This window comes from Myotis nattereri, assembly GCF_964212035.1.
Source record: "Myotis nattereri genome assembly, chromosome: 4".
Taxonomy (NCBI): Eukaryota; Metazoa; Chordata; class Mammalia; order Chiroptera; family Vespertilionidae; genus Myotis; species Myotis nattereri.
Window position 1 is genome coordinate 100,234,342 of NC_138079.1, and position 22,095 is coordinate 100,256,436.

Here is a 22,095-nt window from a genome sequence, read left to right on the forward strand (position 1 = left end):
CGAACACTGCCTGAGATACTACTACAGTTGGGAGACCTGATACCCTTTCTCTCTATAATCACCCAGCAGCCCTATGGAAAGGGAGGCTCCCGGACAGGTCACAATGGACCTAAAATGGGCCTGACTGGCCTCCAAACCAGTGCTCCTCCCACTACACCTCAATAACTCTGAAGAAAACTGAATGACACAATAAAATACCCATCATGTGCGCCTGCATAGATATATGGGCACTACAGGCCTCTTACTCTAGGAAGAGTAAAGCATAATTTTATTGTTTTTCTGTCCTGCACAATTCAAGCCCTGAAAGACACTAAATGGTGGGACTGATCAGGATGGGAAAAGAAATAAAATACTGGTTTTAATTCCTAGAGGATTAAAAGCAAGCTAGTATTTCAGTTAGGTCACAAATGTGGCCCTGATTATTGTCAAAACAATAATGGGAGAGGAAATTAGCCTTTAAAATTTTGTTGATGCTATAAACGTTTTTTTAAAAAGCACTGCATTTCATGCATAAGATATTTTGAGGGGCCGGGTATTAAAAGGACAGAGAGTAGATGTGACCATAGGAGAAAAAAAGGGTAAGTACTTGTTGAAAGAAGAACATGCAGCCTGAAGCATGTTCTTCAATACACTCTCTGAACCCAGGGGTGGCCCCAGGAGATAGTACAAAATAGTCAGTTTATTTTCATGGCCTTTATTTTTCTTTCCCAGGCATCTATGTTTAAAATATCCTGGACTCCAGGCTCTCTCCACTGCCTGCCTCTGCCATACAGTAATGTCAGCAATAGGGTCCTTGTCAAGATAAACATGTCCATGTGAATGTGGTAGTTACTCCCAGCCAGCCCTCCTGGAGAGCAAAATAGTTCCAACTAATTCAAACACCCAGGTTTATAAGAAGATTAGCATAACCTTTATACCAAAAGCTGTCAGGGACAATGTAAGAAAGGGAGATTGTAGACTAGTTTTACCATGAACATAGATTCTAAATGACTATTCTTGTGTTAAACAGAAATATCCCTAAGGATATTCAAAAAGGGAGAGCAACTTGGTCCAACTTCCTTTGCTCTGAATTCCGTATTTATTAATACATGCTGAAGGAGGATTTGCAATACTCCTTCCTAAATGGCCTTAAATACTGGGATGAAAGGCTCCTGACATAGAATAACCCACCGTGATTTCTCTGTATAAAGCAGTCTTTGATAAGCTAGTTCGGGTGATTCAATTAACCAGGGCTTGAAAACCTTTAAGTAAGAGAAGTTACATAATTTGTGGAACTCAGTACAAAGTAAAATGTACTTAAAAATTATTAAGGAGCCTGGCCAGTGCAGCTCAATAGTTGAGCGTCAACCTATGAAAGAGGAGGTCACGGTTTGATTCCCGGTCAGGGCCCATGCCCGGGTTGCAATCGCGATCCCCAACAGGGGGCACGCAGTAGGCAGCCAATCAATAATTCTCTCTCATCACTGACGTTTCTATTTCTTTCTCCTTCTCCCTTCCTCTTTGAAATCAACTAAAAAAAAAAAAAAGAATGCTGTTAAATTTATTCAAGATGGCAACAGCAGAGCATTAAAGCAAGCACAGGCTCTTCTGAGCTGTCTTATGTGACTGCACAGGTCACATGCTAGCCCTGTCTGCAGTCCTAATTGACCAAACCCTGATGATAAAATAATATCAAAGATTAGCTTAATAAACTAATATCAAACATTCACTGGCATTTTTTTCACAATGATATTTACAAACTGATTTGTCAACAAGTACAAAGTAACACACCAGAAAGAATGGTCTGTGCAGAAGAATGGGCTAAGCACTTACCTCAAACCTCTCTTGCTCCATCCTATGATGATCCTCGAGTTGCTGTTCCAGATAAGCTAGATTTCGAAATTTCTCCAGATAAATGTCATACTGCTTTTGCAATTCTTCCTCAATCTTCTCATATTCATCCATAAAGGCTGGCCTAAAATAATCAAATGAAATAAAAAGTGAAAGATTAATCGATATACAGTAATTTGAAATTGGTATTCAGAGTTTCATATTCTGTCATGGCTTTCTTTAAAAAGCCTTGAATTAACTGGATGAAATGCTTCACAGCTCTACAACAGCTTGAAGCTAATTTCCCCTTTTCTCTTCCCTCCCCCCAAAAATGTACATACTTTTTTCATCAAAAAAAGATGTGATTTTTATAAAAACTTGAAATAATGCTGGAAGTATAAATAAAATAAAAATTACTCATAATCCCATCACTAGGTATAAGCACTTAATATTTCATATACATTCTTCCAGACTTTTCTATACATCTATATATATAAAAGCCTAAATGACCCTTACAACCAAACAACCAGAACGACCAGTTAACCAGTTGTTTTGACACATACTGACCACCAAGGAGCAGACGCTCAATGCAGGAGCTGCCCCCTGATGGTGAGTGCGCTCCCACAACCAATCTCCTGCGGCCCCGCCCCCATCCCCACCAGCTGGCCAACTTCCCAAGGTCCCTCCCCCTCATCCAGCCCCTCCATTGGACCCAATTAGGGGACCGGCCAGCCAAACTCCCACGGTCCCTCCCCCCTGCTGGCCGGCCCCCCTGATGGGCCTCAATTGCCCGCCAGGCCAAGGGACCCTACCCATGCATGAATTTGTGCACCAGCCCTCTAGTAGATACATATAGGAATGCACTGATGGATGAAAAAGGGCCACATGCTAACCTAATTAGTTCAGGGAAGGCCTGTGTGGCAGCCTTGCAAACTCCTAAAGTAACCACAAAGCAGGGTCTGAAATTAAAATATTTCAACTAAAAGCAATTAATGGTGGCCAGTATCTTCCCTGACAAAGGTTAATCTTTACCTTAACTGAGCCGGTCTACTGTCTTTTTGCATCTATGATAACATATTGTTGGAATGTCAAAGTAATTTTCCTTTTTCCAGACCCTTCAAAGCACAGGTACACGCTGCGGAGACCATAAATCCCCTCATTGTTGAATTAATTGTTGACTGTTAACTATCCTGCACCCACCTAAGTAAAAGAAGTGAGTGTCTATCGTTTTACTTTCTATCCAATCCCAGAGGTTTTCCCACTTTGCCTTTCTCTTGCCTCCCTAATCTATCACCAATGGACTTCATGTCACCCACATACGTCTCCTCTTTTGATTGTAATGCATAAAACAAGGTGCAAAACTGCCTTTCTCTGGAGCATTATCTCAATCTGTTGAGATTCTACTTCCTGGCATTTGTGGACACTTTGGCTCAAATAAACTCACAACAATTCTTATGTTGACACATTTTTTAATAAACATTAAGTTTATTACCTTAAATCAGCGATTTCAACACTGTTGTGCCACAAGAATTTTTAAAACATTCAATACTTGACTATTTAATCAGAGGCACTGACCTCTTTTCCCTTAGATTGTCAAATAAAAGAAAATTGACAACAGCCAACACAATAAGAGCTATCTGGTATGAATGAATCAAAATTATACCTATTTTTTGTCAGATTGGCAAAAAATATATTTTTGGTGTGCCACAGAATTTCAGTAGTTTACTTGTGCGATGAGATGAAGTTAAAAACTGCTGTCTTAAATGAAGCTCTGCAGTCTTTTTTCTCACTTGATATGCCATAGATTTCAATAAACAGTGTAAAAATTAGCATATACCATACACATATGTCAAAATTAATAAATTAAATATATGCATTATCTAGGTTGGGCATAATACTTTGCTGTGCCAAAATTTAACCTAAAAAGGGAAATGTAGGTGGCTATAAATTAAAGTTTTTAAACAATATAAAATTGCAAACTAAAACCATAACATAAAAAGCTATTTCAACTGGTTTGCTAAATTACGTTTTTCTTATTAAAGGGAAAATCTGTTCTTTTTAAAAATATAAACAGATAAACTAAAAAACAATTTTATAACCTTTTGTACTAAAGCAAAACAGACACCTTTCTATTAAAAGGATTTAAGGCTTAACAAAAATGAATTAACGCTTGAAAGGCAGAACTTTTTAATGAGACAAGTCTACCTGGTGGCCCTGATTCTAGAGGCAGAACAGGCGAGGTCCCTGGGCTGGGAGGAAGCCTTTGATGTTCCCTGAATAACTGGCTGCTGTCCCCAGGTGCTGCCTCCCCACAGATCTAGGGCAGTAGCTAGACTGTAGTCACCAGTATCTCAAAAGAGCAAGACACATTTAGAGCAGGTGCTGCTCAACAGGGGAAGGAGTAAAGCAAGAAAAACAAAAGGACACTGAAAGGGAGAAAGAGTAGTGACATGGGGGAAGGAACAACAACAAAAATAACAGCAAGGGAAGGAGGGTACAAAATGAGAGGGAGGAGGGAAGGAAATGAGAGAGAGAGATTCCAAAAAATATGAAGAACATGCTTGAAAGGCTCCAATGACTTAGAAGGTGTTTTGCACCACTATCATCTATCTATATTCCCTGGAAAACATACTTTCAGTGAGGGAAAGTCAGAAGAAAGATGAATTTACTGGTGAGGAAATAAAAGTCTAAGTCTACTTAAACCAAGAAATGAAAGTATGCTTGTTTCCACCTAATTTATGGCAAGGCACAGATCTTAGAAGACGAAGTCTTGTATAACTTTTACCATCTGGATTTACTTACTTCGCCTTAAATTCCAAGAAGCTATAAAAACTGAATGGAAGTTCAAGAATTAAGCAGTTTTCCAGACATACTGAAAGCAGTAAAGAGAATGAGTTTAGTGGTGTACTTGTTTGAACAAGCAACACAAGTACATTCTGTAGTAGAGATAGCCTTATTCAAGGCTTCTTCCACTGCCTGAAGGGTTCATATCACTGACAATACATTCTCTCAATCTGTTTGAACTTTCAAAGACAGCTTTCCACTCATGCTTTGGGTGTTCATATCTACCTGACACTCTGCAGAGTCTGGAGTCGCTTCCGGTTTCTTTCCAGTTCTAATTTCCTCTTTTCAATTTTGGCTTCTAAATTAGCTTCGTCAGAGGCCACGTTATTGAGCAGGTCTTTCGTCTTCTGAACCTGAGCCTACATTTAATAGGAAATGAATGTGACAATGTCCCAATAAGGACCTCCAACTTGGAAGGTTGGAAGAGTGGAATTTCTCAAATCCTCAGGCACAGCCAATACCATGCTAAACAAAAACAAAAGTAAGCAAACAGAGCAAACCTTCCCTCAAGTCATTATGTAACCAACTGTTCCCAGGGGGAACATCACATAGGCCCAGACAACATTATTATTCTTTTTTTTCCCCATGAGAAGAAGGTGTTTCTGTCCAGGGAAACAAATAAAGATGGAAAGAACAGTGTCCTAAGCAGAGTGGAGAGAGGGCCGAGATCTGGCCTGCTCACTTGTTTATAAACTGGTCACATATCATTCTGAATTGTTAGTCTGCTTTTATTTACATCTTGTTCAGGCTACTCCCATAGTTACAAATATCTGACTTCTAGAATGTACATGGGTAGGCAAAAGTAGGTTTACAGTTGTTCATATGGAAAAAGATATACAGGCTGTGATGATTACAATAGCTTTATTAACTCAAAAGAATGTCACAATGGCACAGTGCACTTAGGTACAATCTTGCAAGTGCTCAAATTGCTGGCCTTCAGTATTTACACATTCTTGTAGTCTATTTGCTATATTCAAGCACATTTTGGCACAGAGTTCTTTCCTACTTTTGCCCATCCCTGTAGGCACACACAAGTATGGCTTTATTTAGGAGGGGACAAAAAGAAACATTAGCTGGTCCCTGCCTGCTGGGATTGAGAGAGTTCCTTTTTTTCTCTCCCTGGCCAGACTGTAAGAAACAGAGAAACCACTCTGTGAAGTCAGACAGAAAGTGGCTGCCTCACGCAGTGTAAACCAGCCACTGGGCGGGTGCCTTGGCAGCAGTGGGACAGAGGCTCCTGGGCAAGGGGGGCTGAGTAAGAAAGTCAAGGGGATGAAAGATCACTGATGAAAACTACAGGCCTCCCTGTCCTTTTGTAAAAGCAAGTTCATGTGAAGCAGTGGTAGTCCAGGTAAACGCAGTGTGTCTTCACACTTGTGTTGTCTGGGAAGCTGGCTAGGTTGGGGCCTATGTATTAGAGCAACCTGCCATATTAGGAATAATGTCTGAAATACAACCAGCCAAGTGTGGAACTGCCTCCCCAAGTTCGGGCTCTCTGACTCTGCCAAGATGAGGCTCTCCCCTCCAATACTGTGCACATGTGCAGTGTACCATACTAGCACACTGCAGGTCTCTGAAATGCTATGGGGTATACAAAAAAACCACCTACGGAGACCAGGCACTCTCCACAACTCACAGAGACAGTGTGTATTTGGAAGCAACTACTTTCATTGATAATGAATTTATAGTTAAGTTATTTTTGTCTGAAACACCTAACCATTTCCAAGATGCTTTCATGAAAATATCACTAACCATCCATTTGCTGCAAGTGCTTTAAAAACCCTAGCAGAAAACTTCAGGTCAATATGGCAGCATAGGTACTCAAATCCTTTCACAACCACATCAAAATTACAACTGAACTGCCCTAGCCCATTTGGCTCAGTGGATAGAACAGTGGTTCTCAACCTTCTGGCCCTTTAAATACAGTTCCTCATGTTGTGACCCAACCATAACATTATTTTCATTGCTACTTCATAACTGTAATGTTGCTACTGTTATGAATCGTAATGTAAATATCTGATATACAGGATGGTCTTAGGCGACCCCTGTGAAAGGGTCGTTCGACCGCCAAAGGGGTCACGATCCACAGGTTGAGAACCGCTGGGATAGAGCATCAGCCTATGGACTGAAGGGTCCTGGGTTCGACTCCGGTCAAAGGCACATGCCTGGGTTGCAGGCTCAATCCCCTGTGTGGGGTGTGCAGGAGGCAGCCGATCAATGATTCTCTCTCATTGTTGATGTTTTTCTCTCTCTCTCTTCCTCTCCCTTCCTCTCTGAAATCAATAAAAATATATTTTTTAAAAAAAATTACAACTGGCCTGAGGTGGCGGCCATGGCGGGACAAGAGGATCCTGTGCAGCGGGAAATTCACCAGGACTGGGCGAACCGGGAGTACATTGAAATCATCACAAGCAGCATCAAGAAAATCGTGGACTTTCTCAACTTGTTCAATATGTCTTGTCATTCAAGACTTGCAACACTAAATGAGAAATTGACAGCCCTTGAACGGAGAATAGAGTACATTGAAGCAAGGGTGACAAAAGGTGAGACCCTCACCTAGGACTGTGCCAGACTGCTGCTGGGAAGGAAGTTGCTTTACAGAATACAGGCCTATGTGGGAAAGGTCCCAGCAGCCTTCCACTTCTCTCTCCTTAAAAGAGCAACAGGGCTTATTCTTGTTTTTCTTTCTTCAAAAATGGCCTTTGGGCTCTGCCATGTTCATCTGGCAGTGTGATATGGCATGTGGGGAGAAGTCCAGGGGAACTCTTGAAAACATTAGGCATTTTACCTTTTCAGTAACATTTTGTAAAACTACTTGTCAATGTATTTGAGGCACTCGGAGCCAAAAGCCTGGGACTCTTTATTAAGGTCCTCCCCATCTCTCTCTCTCTCTCTCTCTCTCTCTCTCTCTCTCTCTCTCTCTCTCTCTCTCTCCCTCCCTCTCTCTCTCTCTCTCAGATTTTCCTTACAGTTCTCATTGCCTCTGCATTGATTCTATAGACAGTCTTTTCTCCTCCCTACCTTTGTTGGGAGGTAGCAGACAGTCCTGGTTGAGAGACTCATGCCCTGGCAAGGTGGCTGCCAGAGAATGTTGTTGCTAATCTACCAGTTTTTTGTCCTTATGGGGAGTCAAGACCAGGTCTCCACTTGGCTTGAAGGGACATTTTCAGATTTTTCTTTCTGTCACTTGCGGTGTTTGCCTCTGATATTTCCCTAGTAAACTCAACTTAAAAAAAAAAAATTACAACTGAACTACAGAACAATCATCAGTAAAGCTGAAGTAGCAATATTTTTACCGAACAAAATAGACTTTAAAACAAAGGTTATAAGATATAAAAAAAAAAGGACCCAGCAATTCCACTTCTGGGTATTTATCCCCCCAAAACACTACTAGTAAATATGAAAGATATAGCCCTGGCCAGTGTGTTCAGTGGTTAGAGCACCAGTCCGTGTACCAAAGAGTCATGGGTTCGATTCCTAGTCAAGGACATGTACCTCAGTTGCAGATTACATCGCTGGCCCTTGTCAGGGCACATGCGGGAGACAACCAATCAATGTGTCTCTTTCACATCGATGTTTCTCTCTTTTTTTCTTTCCTCTCCCTCTCCCTCTCTCTCTCTCCCAGGGAGGGAGGGGAGAACCCCATCTTGGCAAACAAACAAAAAACAAAAGACATATACATCCATATGTTCATTGCAGCATTATTTACAATAGCCAAGATACAGAAGAAACCTAAGAGTATGTACATCACTACATGAATGGATAAAGAAGAAATGGTGCGCCCTAACTGGTTTGGCTCAGCGGATAGAGCATTGGCCTGTGGACTCAAGGGTCCCAGGTTCGATTCCAGTCAAGGGCATGTACCTTGGTTGCGGGCACATCCCCAGTGGGGTGTGCAGGAGGCAGCCAATTGATGTTTCTCTCTCCCTTCCTCTCTGTAAAAATCAATATATTTAAAAAGAAATGGTGCGTATACACAATGGAATATGACTCAGCCATAGAAAGGATGAAACCATGCCTCTGCAACAACATGGATGGACCTAGAGCAGTGGTCGGCAAACTGCGGCTCACGAGCCACATGTGGCTCTTTGGCCCCTTGAGTGTGGCTCTTCCACAAAATACCACGTGCAGGCGTGCACGTACAGTGTAACTGAAACTTCGTGGCCCATGTGCAGAAGTCGGTATTTTGTGGAAGAGCCACACTCAAGGGGCCAAAGAGCCGCATGTGGCTCGCGAGCCGCAGTTTGCCGACCACTGACCTAGAGGGTATTGTGCTAAGTAAGTCAGACAAAAAGACAAATGCCCTATGATTTCACTTTTATGTGAAACCTAAAAAAGAAACATGAATAAGCAGAAGACAGACTCATAGATGCAGAGAACATTCTTTAAAAAAATCTTTATTGATTTCAGAGAGGAAGGGAGAGGAAAAGAGAGATAGAAACATCAATGATGAGAGAGAATCATTGGTTGGCTGCCTCCTGCACTCCTCCTACTGAGGATCGAGCCCACAACCCAGGAATGTGCCCTTGACTGGAATCAAACCTGGGACCCTTCAGTCCATAGACTGATGCTCTATCCACTGAGCTAAACCAGCTAGGGTGATGCAGAGAACATTTCGATGGTTGCCAGATGGGAGGTGGGTTGGAGGGATGGGTAAAGGGATTAAGAATCACAGATTGGGCCCGGCCGGTGTGGGCTCAGTGGTGAGCATCGACCTGTGAACCAGGAGGTCACAGTTAGATTTCAGTCAGGGCACATGCCTGGTTGCAGGCTCAATCCTCAGTAGGAGGAGTGCAGGAGGCAGCCAATCTATGATTCTCATTATTGATGTTTCTTTCTTTCTCCCTTTCCCTTTCTCTCTAAAATCAATAAAAATATGTTTTTTATAAAAAAGTTCAAATTGGTAGTTACAGAATGGTCATGGGGATGTAAAGTACAGCATAGGGAATCTTACCTAATAATAGACAAACATGTAAATTGACCATCCCTCTGCTACACTCACCAGCCAATCAGGAGAGTATGCAAATTAACCTAACAACAATGGTGGTTAATTTGCATATGTAGGCACAAAGCGGCGGAGCGAAGACAGAAGGCTCTGGGCAAAAGCGAAGGCCTGGGTCCCGGATGCTGGAAGAAAACCGATGCCGGCAGCCCAGGGAAGGGAAGGCCTATTGCACGAATCTCTTCGTGCAACAGGCCTCTAGCATAGTCAATAATACTGTAATAACTCATGATGTCAGGTGGGTATTAGTGATTACTTCATAAATTATATAAATGTCTAATTACAGTTTTCAGATGTAATACTGTACATCAACTGTAACTGAAAAATTTAAAAAATATTTATAAAAAATACAGCAGAGATATGAGTTCAATCTCATAGGAAGACAAGGTGAGTCTCCTTTCTGAAAAAATAACCCCAAGTCGATGACAACTATTTCTCTGAATCAAAGTCAGATTAAAATCTAGTGAATTTACCTGACCTCAAAAACAAAAATGATTTTTTAAAAGGTAGCTATTCCTCAAATAAGAAAAATCAATGTCATAAACACAATTTCCCTAGTTTTCTGAAATATAGATGGCCTGTATTTCATAACCCCTTTTAAGTATCCTTGTTATTATGTTTTTGTTTTTAGAATTATCAAATGTCATGGATATTTTCCAATAATGAAAAGATATATTTTTAAAACATAAACTTTAACATTTTATTTTTCAATTATAGCTGACATACAATGTTATATTAGTTTCAAGTTACAATATACATTTGTATACCTTATGAAGTGTTCACCACAATAAGTCTAGTACCCACCTGGCATCTTTCATAGTAGTTGCAATATTATTAACTATATTCCCTATGTTGTATTTTACATTCCCATGACTATTTCTGTAATTGGCAACCTGCACTTCTTATCCCTTTCACCTTTTTTGCCCAGCCCCCCAGCCTCACTCCCATCTGGCAACCATCAGACTGTTCTCAGTATCTGTTTTGTTTTTTAGATTCCACATATTATATGGTATTTGTCTTTCTCCGTCTGATTTATTTCACTTAGCATAACACCCTCGGTCAATCCCTGTTAGAAATGGCAACATTTCGTTCTTTTTATGGCTGAGTCATATTCCATTGTGTGTGTGTGTGTGTGTGTGTGTGTGTGTGTGTGTGTATAAAATACCTTTTTAATCTATTTGTCTATTGATGAACACCTATGTTGATTCCATATCTTGGCTACTGTAAATAATTCTACAATGAACATAGGGTGCTGTATCTTTTCAAATAAGCATTTTCAATTTCTTTGGCTAAATACCCAGAAGTGGAATTGCAGGGTCATATGGTAGTTCTATTTTTAATTTTTTGAGGAATCTCCATGTTTCCATAGTGGTTGTACAAATTATAATCCCAACAGTGGATGAGAGTTCCCTTTTCTCCATATCAGCCAACACTTGTTTGTTGACTTATGGATAAGAGCCATTCTGACAGATGTGAGGTGATATCTCACTGTGGTTTTGATTTGCATTTCCCTTATGATTAGTGACACTGAGCATCTTTTCATGTGTCTATTCAGGCTATCTGGATGTCATTTTTGGAGAAATATCTATTCAGGTCCTCTTCCCATTTTTATTTTATTTTATTTTTAAATATATTTTTTGATTTCAGAGAGGAAGGGAGAGAGAGAGATAGAAACATTAATGATAAGAGATCATCACTGATAGGCTGCCTCCTGCACACCCCCTACTGGGGATCGAGCCCGCAAACCTGGTCATGTGCCCTTGGACTGGAATCGAACCAGGGACCCCTCAGTCCACAGGCTGACGCTCTATCCACTGAGCCAAATCAGCTAGGGCATCCTCTCCCCATTTTTAAATTGGATTTCTTTTTATATTGAGCTTTATGAGTTTTTTATATATTTTGGATATTAACCCCAATATACCACTTGCAAATAACTTCTCCCGTTCAGGTAGGTTGCCTTATTGTTATGTTGATGGTTTCCCCTGTGGAGCAAAAATGTTTTTTAAAATTTGGGGGATTCTTTGTTTTCTTTTAGAGAGAGGAGAGAGCAATGGAGGGAGGGAGGGAGAAGGGGAGAGAGAGAAAGAGAGAAAGAGAAACATTCATTTGTTGTTCCACTTATTTATGCTTTCATGGTTGATTCGTGTATGTGCCCTGACTGGGGATAGAACCTGAAACATTGGCACATCAGGATGATGCTCTAACCAACTGAGCTATCCAGCAAGGGCCTGCAAAAGCTCTTTAGCCTGACGTAGTCCCATCTGCTTATTTTTTATTTTGTTGTATTTTGAAATAATATATTTTTTCTTTTTTCAATATATTTTTATTGATTTTTTACAGAGAGGAAGGGAGAGGGATAGAGAGCTAGAAACATCGATGAGAGAGAAACATCGATGAGAGAGAAACATCGATCAGCCACCTCCCACTGGGGAAGTGCCCGCAACCAAGGCACACGCCCCTGACTGGAATCGAACCTGGGACCCTTCAGTCCGCAGGCCGATGCGCTATCCACTGAGCCAAACCAGTTAGGGCTATTTTTTCTTTTTTAAAAATATATTTTTATTGATTTCAGAGAGGAAGGGAAAAGAACAGAGAGATGGAAACATCAATGATGAGCCTGGTTGGCATGGCTCAGTGATTGAGCATCAACCTATGGACCAGGAGGTCACAGTTTGATTCCCAGTCAGGGCATATGCCCAGGATGTGGGCTCTATCCCCAGTGTGGGGTGTGCAGGAGGCATCTGATCAATGATTCTCTCATCATTGATGTTTCTCTCTCTCCCTTTCTCTTCGTCTTAAAAATCAATAAAAATATGTTAAAAAAAAAAAAAAGAAAATCTATAAAAAAATTTTTAAAAAGAAGTATCAATGATGAGAGAACATCCCCTACAGGGGATCAAGTCGGCAACCTGTGCATGTGCCCTGACTGGGAATCAAGCCTTGACCTTCTGGTTCATAGGTCAATACTCAACCAGCGGGCTGAAATAACATCTTAAAAGGTGTTCACTAAGTAATAGACTGTGCCCTCATCTGGCTGCTCTATTTTTTGATATATACATAGTGCTAAATGCCATATTAAATTGATTCAGCCAGAACAATGACAAGCACAAGAATATTATCATATTAATTTTGTTAAATTTAGAAACAATCATGAACTTACGAACAGCTGGAGTATAACACAAAGCAGTTCTTTCTGGACCGAGATGAGTGAATTGCTTACCCTGATGCCCCATCACTTTTAGCTACTTTAGTGTGTATTTCCTATGAATAAGGACTTTCTCCTACAGAACCACAATACAATCATGAGAACAGAAAATGAACACTGATGCACTATTGCCATTTAACCCTCACACCCACCCAAGTTTGTCCCCATGAAGCCTTAACAGCAGACAGAGGTCACCCTGGCATTTAGTTATCGTGTCTCATTAGCTTCATTCAGTCTGGAAGGACCTTTTCACTGTTGAAGAGTACGAGCCAGATAATTTATAGGATGTCCCCAATTTGTCTTTATCTGATTAGCTTCAGGTTATGAATCTTTAGCAGGAATAGCACAGATATGGCTACATCATATCATGTGTGCATAATTTTGAACTGTCCCACTACCAGTGATGTTCACTTTGATCACTTGATTTAAGGGGTGTCTGTCAGGAATCTCATTTGAAGTTACTCTTTTCCCCTTTGTAATTAATTGTATTTTGTGGAAAGCTACTTTGTGTTTTGTTGTTTTTTGTTAATACCAGAGGATATAGTTTCCATTGATATTTAGAGAGAGTGGGAGGGGGAGAGACAGAGAGAGGGAAACATCAATGTGAGAGAAACACATCCATCAGTTGCCTCCTGCACACACCTTGACCAGGTTCAGGGACTGAACCTGCAACCAAGGTACGTGCCCTTGATTAGAATTGAACCCATGACCCTTCAATCCATAGGCCAATGTTCTAACTAATCGCTGAACCAAACCAGCTAGGACTGGAGAGCTACTTTGAAACTATATGAAAAACTAGCTGTCAATATATTCGCTTGTTTTTTTATATCAGTGAGAACCCATCATCTCCCATTTCACTCAATGGTCTATAATCCATTACTATACTATTATTTATTTATTTTGGTCTTAAACTGTCCCTAGTTTGGCCAGGGGAAGCCTTCTCAAGCTGGTTCTGTGTCCTTCTGACAGGTCCCTTTCATTCTTGGAGCACTTCCTTGTTCTGGCACAACAAGATCTTACACTTCTTATCCCCCTTCTTACCCTGCTGAGGCTCTGGAGCCCCATGCTGGGTCTCCCAGGCAGCATTACCATTTTATAACAGGGTCTCTTTTTTTAAATATATTTTTATTGATTTCAGAGAGGAAGGAAGAGGGAGAGAGAGATAGAAACATCAATGATGAGAGAATCATTGATTGGCTGCCTCCTCCACATCCCACAATGGGGATCGAGCCCACAACCCAGGCATATACCCTGACCAGGAATCGAACCGCAATCTCCTGGTTCATGGGTCAACGCACAACCACTGAGCCATGCCAGCTGGGCTATAACAGGGTCTTATAAAAACCTATCAATCTGAGAATGTTGTACAACTCTCAGCAAATTGTTTTATGCCTATCCCTGCCTGTGTCTACTGAATAAAATGAATCCTAATAATGACTAAATACCTGCTTTATGCCGGAGACGTGTATGACACACAGTTATAATGAATGCTCAAAGGACCCTATGTGGCCATTCTCCCCATTTACAGATCAGGAAAGTGAGGCACAGACAGGTTAAAAACTTGCCTAAGATCACATGGTGGGATTCAAACCCAAAACAGTCTGAGTCTAGAATGCCCCCCACTATCTGCCTTCCAAATGAATGAGCAGATAACAATTGATCAGTGATCATGCTATTACAGTACTGTATAGAATTAAGAAAACCTAGAAATTATTTAAGGCACAGCAATGAGGAATTGGTTAAATAAAGTATGAAGTGCCCATAAAATAGGGCATTATTTATTAAAATAATTGAAAAATTTCATAGAATTATTAAACTATTAAAATTGACAAACTTTTAGTAACATGAGTTGTTTGTATTTATAATAAGGGGGAAAAGTAAGTGAGCTAAATATTCTAGCATGTTCTCTAAATTTTTCATTTCCTTACTAACATATCCTTCTTTGTAACTAGGGCTTTTTGTTCTGTCTCATGGAGGCAACAAATCAATTAATCCTCACCCAAGGATATGTCTTCTATTGATTTTTAGAGAGAGTGGAAGAGAGGAGAGGGAGAGAGAGAGAAAAACATTGATGTGACAGAGACACACCAATTGGTTGCCTCCCAACCGGGGCTGGAGATCAAAACTGCAACCCAGGTACCTACCCTTAACCAGAAATCGAACCCACAACCCTTCAGTGCACGGGCTGACCTTTATCACTGAGCCACACTGGCCAAGGCAGAAATCAATATTTTTAAGGCAAGGCACAAAAACATTACATAAAAGCAAAGTAATCTTACCAAAATATCTTTTATTGCAATTCTCATCACTTTTTCAGTCTCGTTTATTTCCAGAGGTCTAGCAATTGCTTCTGTTCTCAGTTCCTATGGGAAACAATGAAATAAAACTACATATATTTTCAGAAGAGGAGTTCTAAAAACCAATTTCCAGATCTAGAAACAGCTTAGAGACTGGTTCCTAAAAGTTTAATTAAAACGTGGATCTCTGATGCAAAAACATTTCAACCATCACCTTCTACAAATGTCTCTGTAATTGTACTGCCAACCTGGCCTCTCTCCAGTGCTCAAGGCCTCCTTTTCAGCTACAGGTCCCAGGTCCCCATAGCACCATGGGCAACTTACCATCCCTAATTAATCCTAAATTTGTTTCTTTACCTGCATTCTATTTAGGGGACTCCCAAACCAAGTACAGCTTAACTTGCTGTCTGAATCACCTGCCAGCCTCTACACTCTTTCTTTCTTTTTTTTTTTTTAAATAAGTCTTTATTGTTCAGATTATTACAGTTGTTCCTCTTTTTTCCCCCCATAGCTTCCTTCCACCCGGTTCCCACCTCACTCCATGCCCTTACCCGCCCCCCACTGTCCTCATCCATTGGTGTTGGATTTTTGTCCAGTCTCTTCCCACACCCCCCACTCTCCCTTCCCCCTGAGAATTGTCAGTCCGCTCCCTTTCTATGCCCCTGATTCTATTATATTCACCAGTTTATTCTGTTCATCAGATTTTTTATTCATTTGATTTTTAGATTCCCTTGTTGATAGATATGTATTTGTTGTCACTCTGTTGTTCATAATTTTTATCTTTACCTTTTTCTTCTTCTTCCTCTTCTTAAAGAATACCCTTCAGCATTTCATATAATACTGGTTTGGTGGTGAGGAACTCCTTTAGCTTTTTCTTGACTGTGAGGCTCTTTATCTGACCTTCAATTCTAAATGATAGCTTTGCTGGGTAGAGTAATCTTGGTTGTAGGTTCTTGCTATTCATCACTTTGAATATTTCTTGCCACTCCCTTCTGGCCTGCATCGTTTCTATTGAGAAATCAGCTGACAGTCTTATGGGTACTCCCTTGTAGGTAACTAACTGTTTTTCTCTTGCTGCTTTTAATGTTCTCTTTGTCTTTTGCCCTTGACATTTTAAATATGATGTGTCTTGGTGTGGTCCTCTTTGGATTCCTCTTGTTTGGGGTTCTCTGTGCTTCTTGGACTTGTAAGTCTATTTCTTTCACCAGGTAGGGGAAGTTTTCTGTCATTATTTCTTCAAATAGGTTTTCAATATCTTGCTCTCTCTCTTCTTCTGGTACCCGCATAATTCAGATGTTGGTATGCTTGAAGTTGTTCCAGAGGCTCCTTACACTATCTTATTTTTGGGTTCTTTTTTCTTTTCTGGTTGAGTGGTTTTTGCTTCTTCATATTTCAAATCTTTGACTTGATTCTTGGGATCCTCTAGTCTGCTGTTGGATCTCTGTATGTTATTCTTTATTTCAGTCAGTGTTTGCTTAATTTCTAATTGGTCCTTTTTCATATCCTTGAGGGTCTCACTAAATTTCTCTGAGATTTCTAGAAGATTCTTGAGTAACCTTATAACCATGGTTTTGAACTCTATATCTAGTAGTTTGTTTTCCTCCATTTCTGTCATTTGTAACCTGTTTCTTTGTCTCTGCATTTTGGCTGCTTCCCTATGTTGATAGAGTAGCTTTTTGTGCTAGGTGTCCTATAGGGCCCAGTGGCTCAGTCTCCCCAGTTACTTGAGGTGGAAGCTCTTGGTGCACCCCTTTGTGGGCTGTGTGCACAGTTTTGTTGTAGTTAAGCCTTGATTGCTGTTGGTATCACTGGGAGGAATTGATCTCCAGGTCAATTGGCTGTGAGGACCAGTTGTGTCTACAATAGGAGAACTACTGTGCTGGAGATACCCTTATGGGGCAGGACTTGCTTCAGTGGGGCTTTGGTGCTGAGTCTGCCCCCTGAGTGTATATCTTACGAATCTGAAGAGTTGTAACCTGGTGTGGTTTCACTTTGACCACTGGGTAGACTGGCTCTTGGATCTCCAAGGAGGTGCAAAGTCAGCCACTGCCTGAGACCACCCAGCAGGAGCTACAGAGAGATCTGCAGATTCCTCCCCTTTGTTTGGGGTTTGGAGGTGCCTAGATGAGGCGTAGCTGTGAAGCAATGCAGGCTTCTGATGAGCCTTAGGCCTTCTTTTGGAAGCTCTGGGGTTCTTTGACCGAGCTGCAGTTTGTTAGGTTAGGTTGCAAAAGGCCAGGCCATTCATATGCAAAAGCCTCTGCTCACAACTTGGGTGGGGTTGTAAATTGAGTGGGGCATGGTCTCAGGGAATCACAGGGCGGTGCAAACAGCAATGGTTGCCCATTGGCCCTGCCCCGATAGGTCCCTGGGTCTCTGTGTCCTGTGGCCCCGTACAGGAACAATGAATACTGTGAGCACCTCTGAGAGAAATCTGCCTCATGTTCTAGTCCAATGCCAGACAGTCCAGTTTCTCTCCGTATGAGTCTGGGTCCCCAGAGTCTCACCCGGAACTGGAGTTCAGAGCAGTAAGGAGTTTGTATCACCCTCCTGATTGAAAAAGACCACAGCATACACAGTTGCCAGCCCGTTTCACGTGCCTCCGTACCTCCGTTCTTCCGCACCTCTGCACCTCCTACCAGTCTAGATGCGCTTTTCTCTTTCCCTCTAGTTGTCGAACTTCCACTCAGCCAGCCTTCCTGTGGTTCTAGATCAGGGGTGAGCAAACTTTTTGACTCGAGGGCCACAATGGGTTCTTAAACTGGACCGGAGGGCCGGAACAAAAGCATGGATGGAGTGTTTGTGTGAACTAATATAAATTCAAAGTAAACATCATTACATAAAAGGGTACGGTCTTTTTTTTCAATTGTTTTATTCATTTCAAACGGGCTGGATCCGGCCCGTGGGCCGTAGTTTGCCCACAGCTGTTCTAGATGATATCCGTTTTGTCTTTTAGTTGGAGTTTTGATGTGGTGTGCGAGGCAGCAAGTTCAGGTGTTTAACTATGCCGCCATCTTGGTCTTAAGTCTACAATCTTTCTTATGATTAAGTTCCTCTAAGTTGACTATCATTGACAACTGCAACCAGTGAGGAAAGTGGCCTTTGCCCTGGCCCTAGCATTAATCATGGACCAATCGACACTGGGAACATCTGAGATATGGAACTGTAATGGGCATGCATTTATGAGATTCCTGAATCACTTCATCACACTCTGTCTTGTGCTTCTTTTACTCCACAGTGCACCTCATCTCCCCACAGGTAGAAAACTTATCAAGAGAAGGGATTAAGATTTACTCAAGGCTCAGTGCCTTGTCTGTGGTTGGTTTTGATCCTCAGTGAATGTTGGTTGAGTGTATGAAAAACAAATACTGGCGAGGGGATCTTCCTCAGATCATGACTGTACACAGAATTTGAGAAGAGTCTTAGGGCTTCCATGGCAACAGTTCAGCCACTGACTGTTTCATCAATTCATTATGGAAAGGTGCTAAAATCTCACAATGAAGCCATCACTCTATTCCACTGACAAATAGCAAGTGACCAGCTCTTGTCTCTAGGTCTGTTATGAACACGTACAGACATGTACTCTATAAACAAAAAACAGTGAAAGCCTGAAGTTGCCTCATTAGTTACCTAAATTAGCTATTAAACATTAGTGGAAGTTTTGTTCTGCCAACTGCACTTCAGCAGGTGGCAGCCACTATATCAAAAGCAGGAATGGTGACCTGGCACCCAAGTCTCCCACTCTAGTCTTCTCTCTTGGGCAGAAATGAAAAGCAAGAGGAAAAAATACCATAACAGTTTAGCAGCAATGCCAGAACACAGGCAAGGAAGTGAGAGAGTGGTCATGGCTGACATACATGATGGGAATGGAATGAATTAAATGTATTTAATTTAAAAACATTAGATGAGAGCATGTGTCCTTAAGTGCCATAAATCCTTACAGGTAAAACTAAATAATACTCCATTTCTTCTTAAACCAGTGGGCCCCAAATTTTGCTGCACTCTGGAATCACCTGGAAATCTTTACAAACCTGATGCCTGGTTCTCACCCCCAGACATTCTGACTCATTGATTTCTGGGACAACCTGGACATCAGGTGGTTTAAAAGCTCTTTAGGAGCTCTATGGAAGTTCTCCAGAAACACACTCTTAAATAGCTCCTTAAACATGATGGAGCATACTCCCTGAATGACATTAGCTAGAATAGGATTGCAAGTAAACTTAAACTGTTAACATTAACTTTAACTGATTGGTAGTGACTGCCTAGATTACTAGTTTCCAAACTTTGCTGTGCGTTAGAATCATACAGAAGCCTTGTAAAATCCCCAATGCCCAAGTCACATTTCATACCAATGATATCAAAATGGAAAGCCAGGCATCCGTAGTTGCATTGGGTGATTGCATTGGGCAGCAAGGTTTGGGAACCATCATGGCTCAGAAGAGGATTTTGTTGAGAAGAATGTTGAGGCTGAGTTCACCAACAAAAGCACCAAGATCAATAACGTATGACACGGACAAAGGAGAAAAGTCTCAGCAACATGACACATACTGGTATTTGCCATTCCTGAACTAGAAGTCAGAGTTATTAAAAAACAGACCAGTGCCCACTGAAGCAGGAAGAGCAACAAACACTATATACACTATATATTACTTTCTCACACATTATATCATTTAATCAGGTACAGTTTAATAAAATCAGAAAAACAGGGGCAAAAAGAATTAGAAAAGAAAATCTTGAAAATCTGCTTAGCTGAGAAAGTAATTAAGTTATCTAAGCACTGCTTACCCTCAATTCTACCTCCTTTCCCAGCAAGTCATACAGAGATGCTCCTTTGTAGGTGATTTCAGAAGCAAGCTGCCTGGCAGCTTTCAAATCTGCAATCTGGAAGGAAAATATCAAAAACAGGAACCTCAGTGACAGGTTTTTAATAGGCATTCAGAAAAAAACCAGTCTAATACCAACCCCTACCTCCAGTCAGAATACTTGACTACAGAAGACATTTTCCACAAGACATATCCTTACATCCTGTGGAAGAGAGCTCGGAGGATACCAGTTTAGGAAACACTGATCTAAGTACGAATTAGAGCAACTTCAGGTCTCCTTAAAAACCCAAATGTCAAGTCAAATGCAACTGACCTGCTTCCTATTTGGACTAGGTCACCACAGGGGACCCCTACAGTAGTGAGTGACAGGGAGGGGCAATCTGAGGGACACATTTCCTAGTGCAGCATCCTGATGCCTTCTGTTAACCCTTTTGTCCCCTCATTCTCTGCCTTTAGACTGCACTTCACATGACTGCTACGAGGTTCAAATGAGTTAACATGCAATAGCACCCAGCTCCCACAAGGGTGGCAGCCATTACTATGAAGATGATGATGATGATGACGATTTAGCATCTAGCCCTGTGCGCAACTTCTTTCTTAGGATTTGCATGTCACCTCTTCTTCCTTGAATATGTTAAATTTTCAGAGTCCAAACAAACATCTCCCTGCTCTGCTCATGCTCCCTCTCCTAAACAACAAATCCCCAGTGTCTCTTCTTTTTTAAAATATATTTTTATTGATTTCAGAGAGGAAGGGAGAGGGAGATAACGAGATAGAAACATCAATGATGAGAGAGAATCATTGATTGGCTGCCTCCTACACTGATCTCCTACTGGGGATAGAACCTGAGCATGTGCCCTTGACTGGAATCGAACCCAGGACCCTCCAGTCACCAGGCCAACACTCTATCCACTGAGCCAAACCAGCTAGGGCCCCGGTGTCTCTTTCTGATTATCAAACCATCAGCAACGACTCTCAATATTCATTCACAGCTGACTTTCCTCCTATTTCCTTAGTCCTCTAGGAGTCTGTTCCTGCTAGCTCTACTCCTACCTTACTAGCAATAGGCTTTCAGTAAATAGTTGAATTAATTTATTATGACTTCTGCTTTTATTCGAATGCTGATGAGTACAAAATTGACAAACTGCCCTCATTCAAGGGATAAGGAAAGAAGTAGTTCTATGAGTATATGACATGTTCCATTTCAGAGTGAGAAATACACATTTCATCCCTCACTACAAGCCGTTCATTGTCCTTACCTTTGAGCCAAGATCAAACTTGAATTTGCTGATATCGTCCTCTCCTATTTTAGAGCTCTCCATCCCTTTGGTCTTCATAGCATTATAAAGGACAGAGGTGATCTTCAATAGTTCTTTCACTGCATACCCATCTGCTTGATACAGCTTCTTAGTATTGAGTTTTATATGTGCTTTTGTGGCCTATTTTCAGACCAAAACAAACAAACAGTTTAAGGCTTTTTCCATGTAGAATAGAATCTAAACCAAATTTCATGTAGGTAATATGAAAATGTCTCTACCAACAATTGGGATATGACCTGATTATATTAAGAATCAAACTTTCAAGTGACTCATACATTGCAAGTGGGTGTGTAAATTGATACAACCTTTTCTTTCTTTTTTTTTTTAACTGATCTAATCTTGATGGAAAGCAATTTGGTAAAAGGCAACACAATTACAAATACACATATCTTTTGACCTAGCAATTCCAATCCTGAGAATTTATCTTAGAGATGGATATAGTAACAAAGGAAATGAGATGCATATAGGTTATCTGTTACAGCATTGCTTCAAAGAGCAAAAGTTATATACACCTAAATGCCTATCCATATAAATTATATAAATTGTGATTTATCCAGGCAAGCAATACTATTCGAGTGTTAAGAGAGAATAAGAAGTTCTATATGTATTTGGAAAATTCTCCAAAATGTACCATTAACTGAAGAAACAAGTTTCTAAACAGTATGCCACCATTTGTGCAAAAAGAAAGAAAAGAGTTTATATCCTATTCGCTTACATATGCATAAACTCTGGAAAATATTAATAGTGGTTACTGGGAATGGAGCTGGGCAGAAGGCAGACAGGATAGAGGATAAGA

The 22,095-nt window shown here is 41.0% G+C and overlaps 2 protein-coding genes across 4 annotated transcripts in view; one reads left to right on the forward strand and one right to left on the reverse strand.

The window, feature by feature from the left end:
- The window catches only part of CLUAP1 (clusterin associated protein 1), a 44,397-nt gene that overhangs the window by 17,421 nt on the left and 4,881 nt on the right, over nt 1-22,095 (reverse strand). For all 3 annotated transcript variants that reach the window (XM_081088960.1, XM_081088959.1, XM_081088958.1), the window contains exons 4-8: nt 21,240-21,419; nt 19,943-20,038; nt 15,140-15,223; nt 4,879-5,012; nt 1,813-1,954 (exon numbers count right to left, since the gene is read on the reverse strand). In XM_081088960.1, the coding sequence (XP_080945086.1) occupies nt 1,813-1,954; nt 4,879-5,012; nt 15,140-15,223; nt 19,943-20,038; nt 21,240-21,419 (636 nt within the window). The remainder of the gene's footprint in view (nt 1-1,812; nt 1,955-4,878; nt 5,013-15,139; nt 15,224-19,942; nt 20,039-21,239; nt 21,420-22,095) is intronic.
- Nucleotides 6,986-7,213, forward strand: LOC308518837 (protein BRICK1-like; the record flags this gene model as incomplete). The annotated part of the gene is made up of 1 exon (XM_081090618.1): nt 6,986-7,213. The coding sequence occupies one exon, from the start codon at nt 6,986-6,988 to the stop codon at nt 7,211-7,213; it is 228 nt and encodes a 75-aa protein (XP_080946744.1).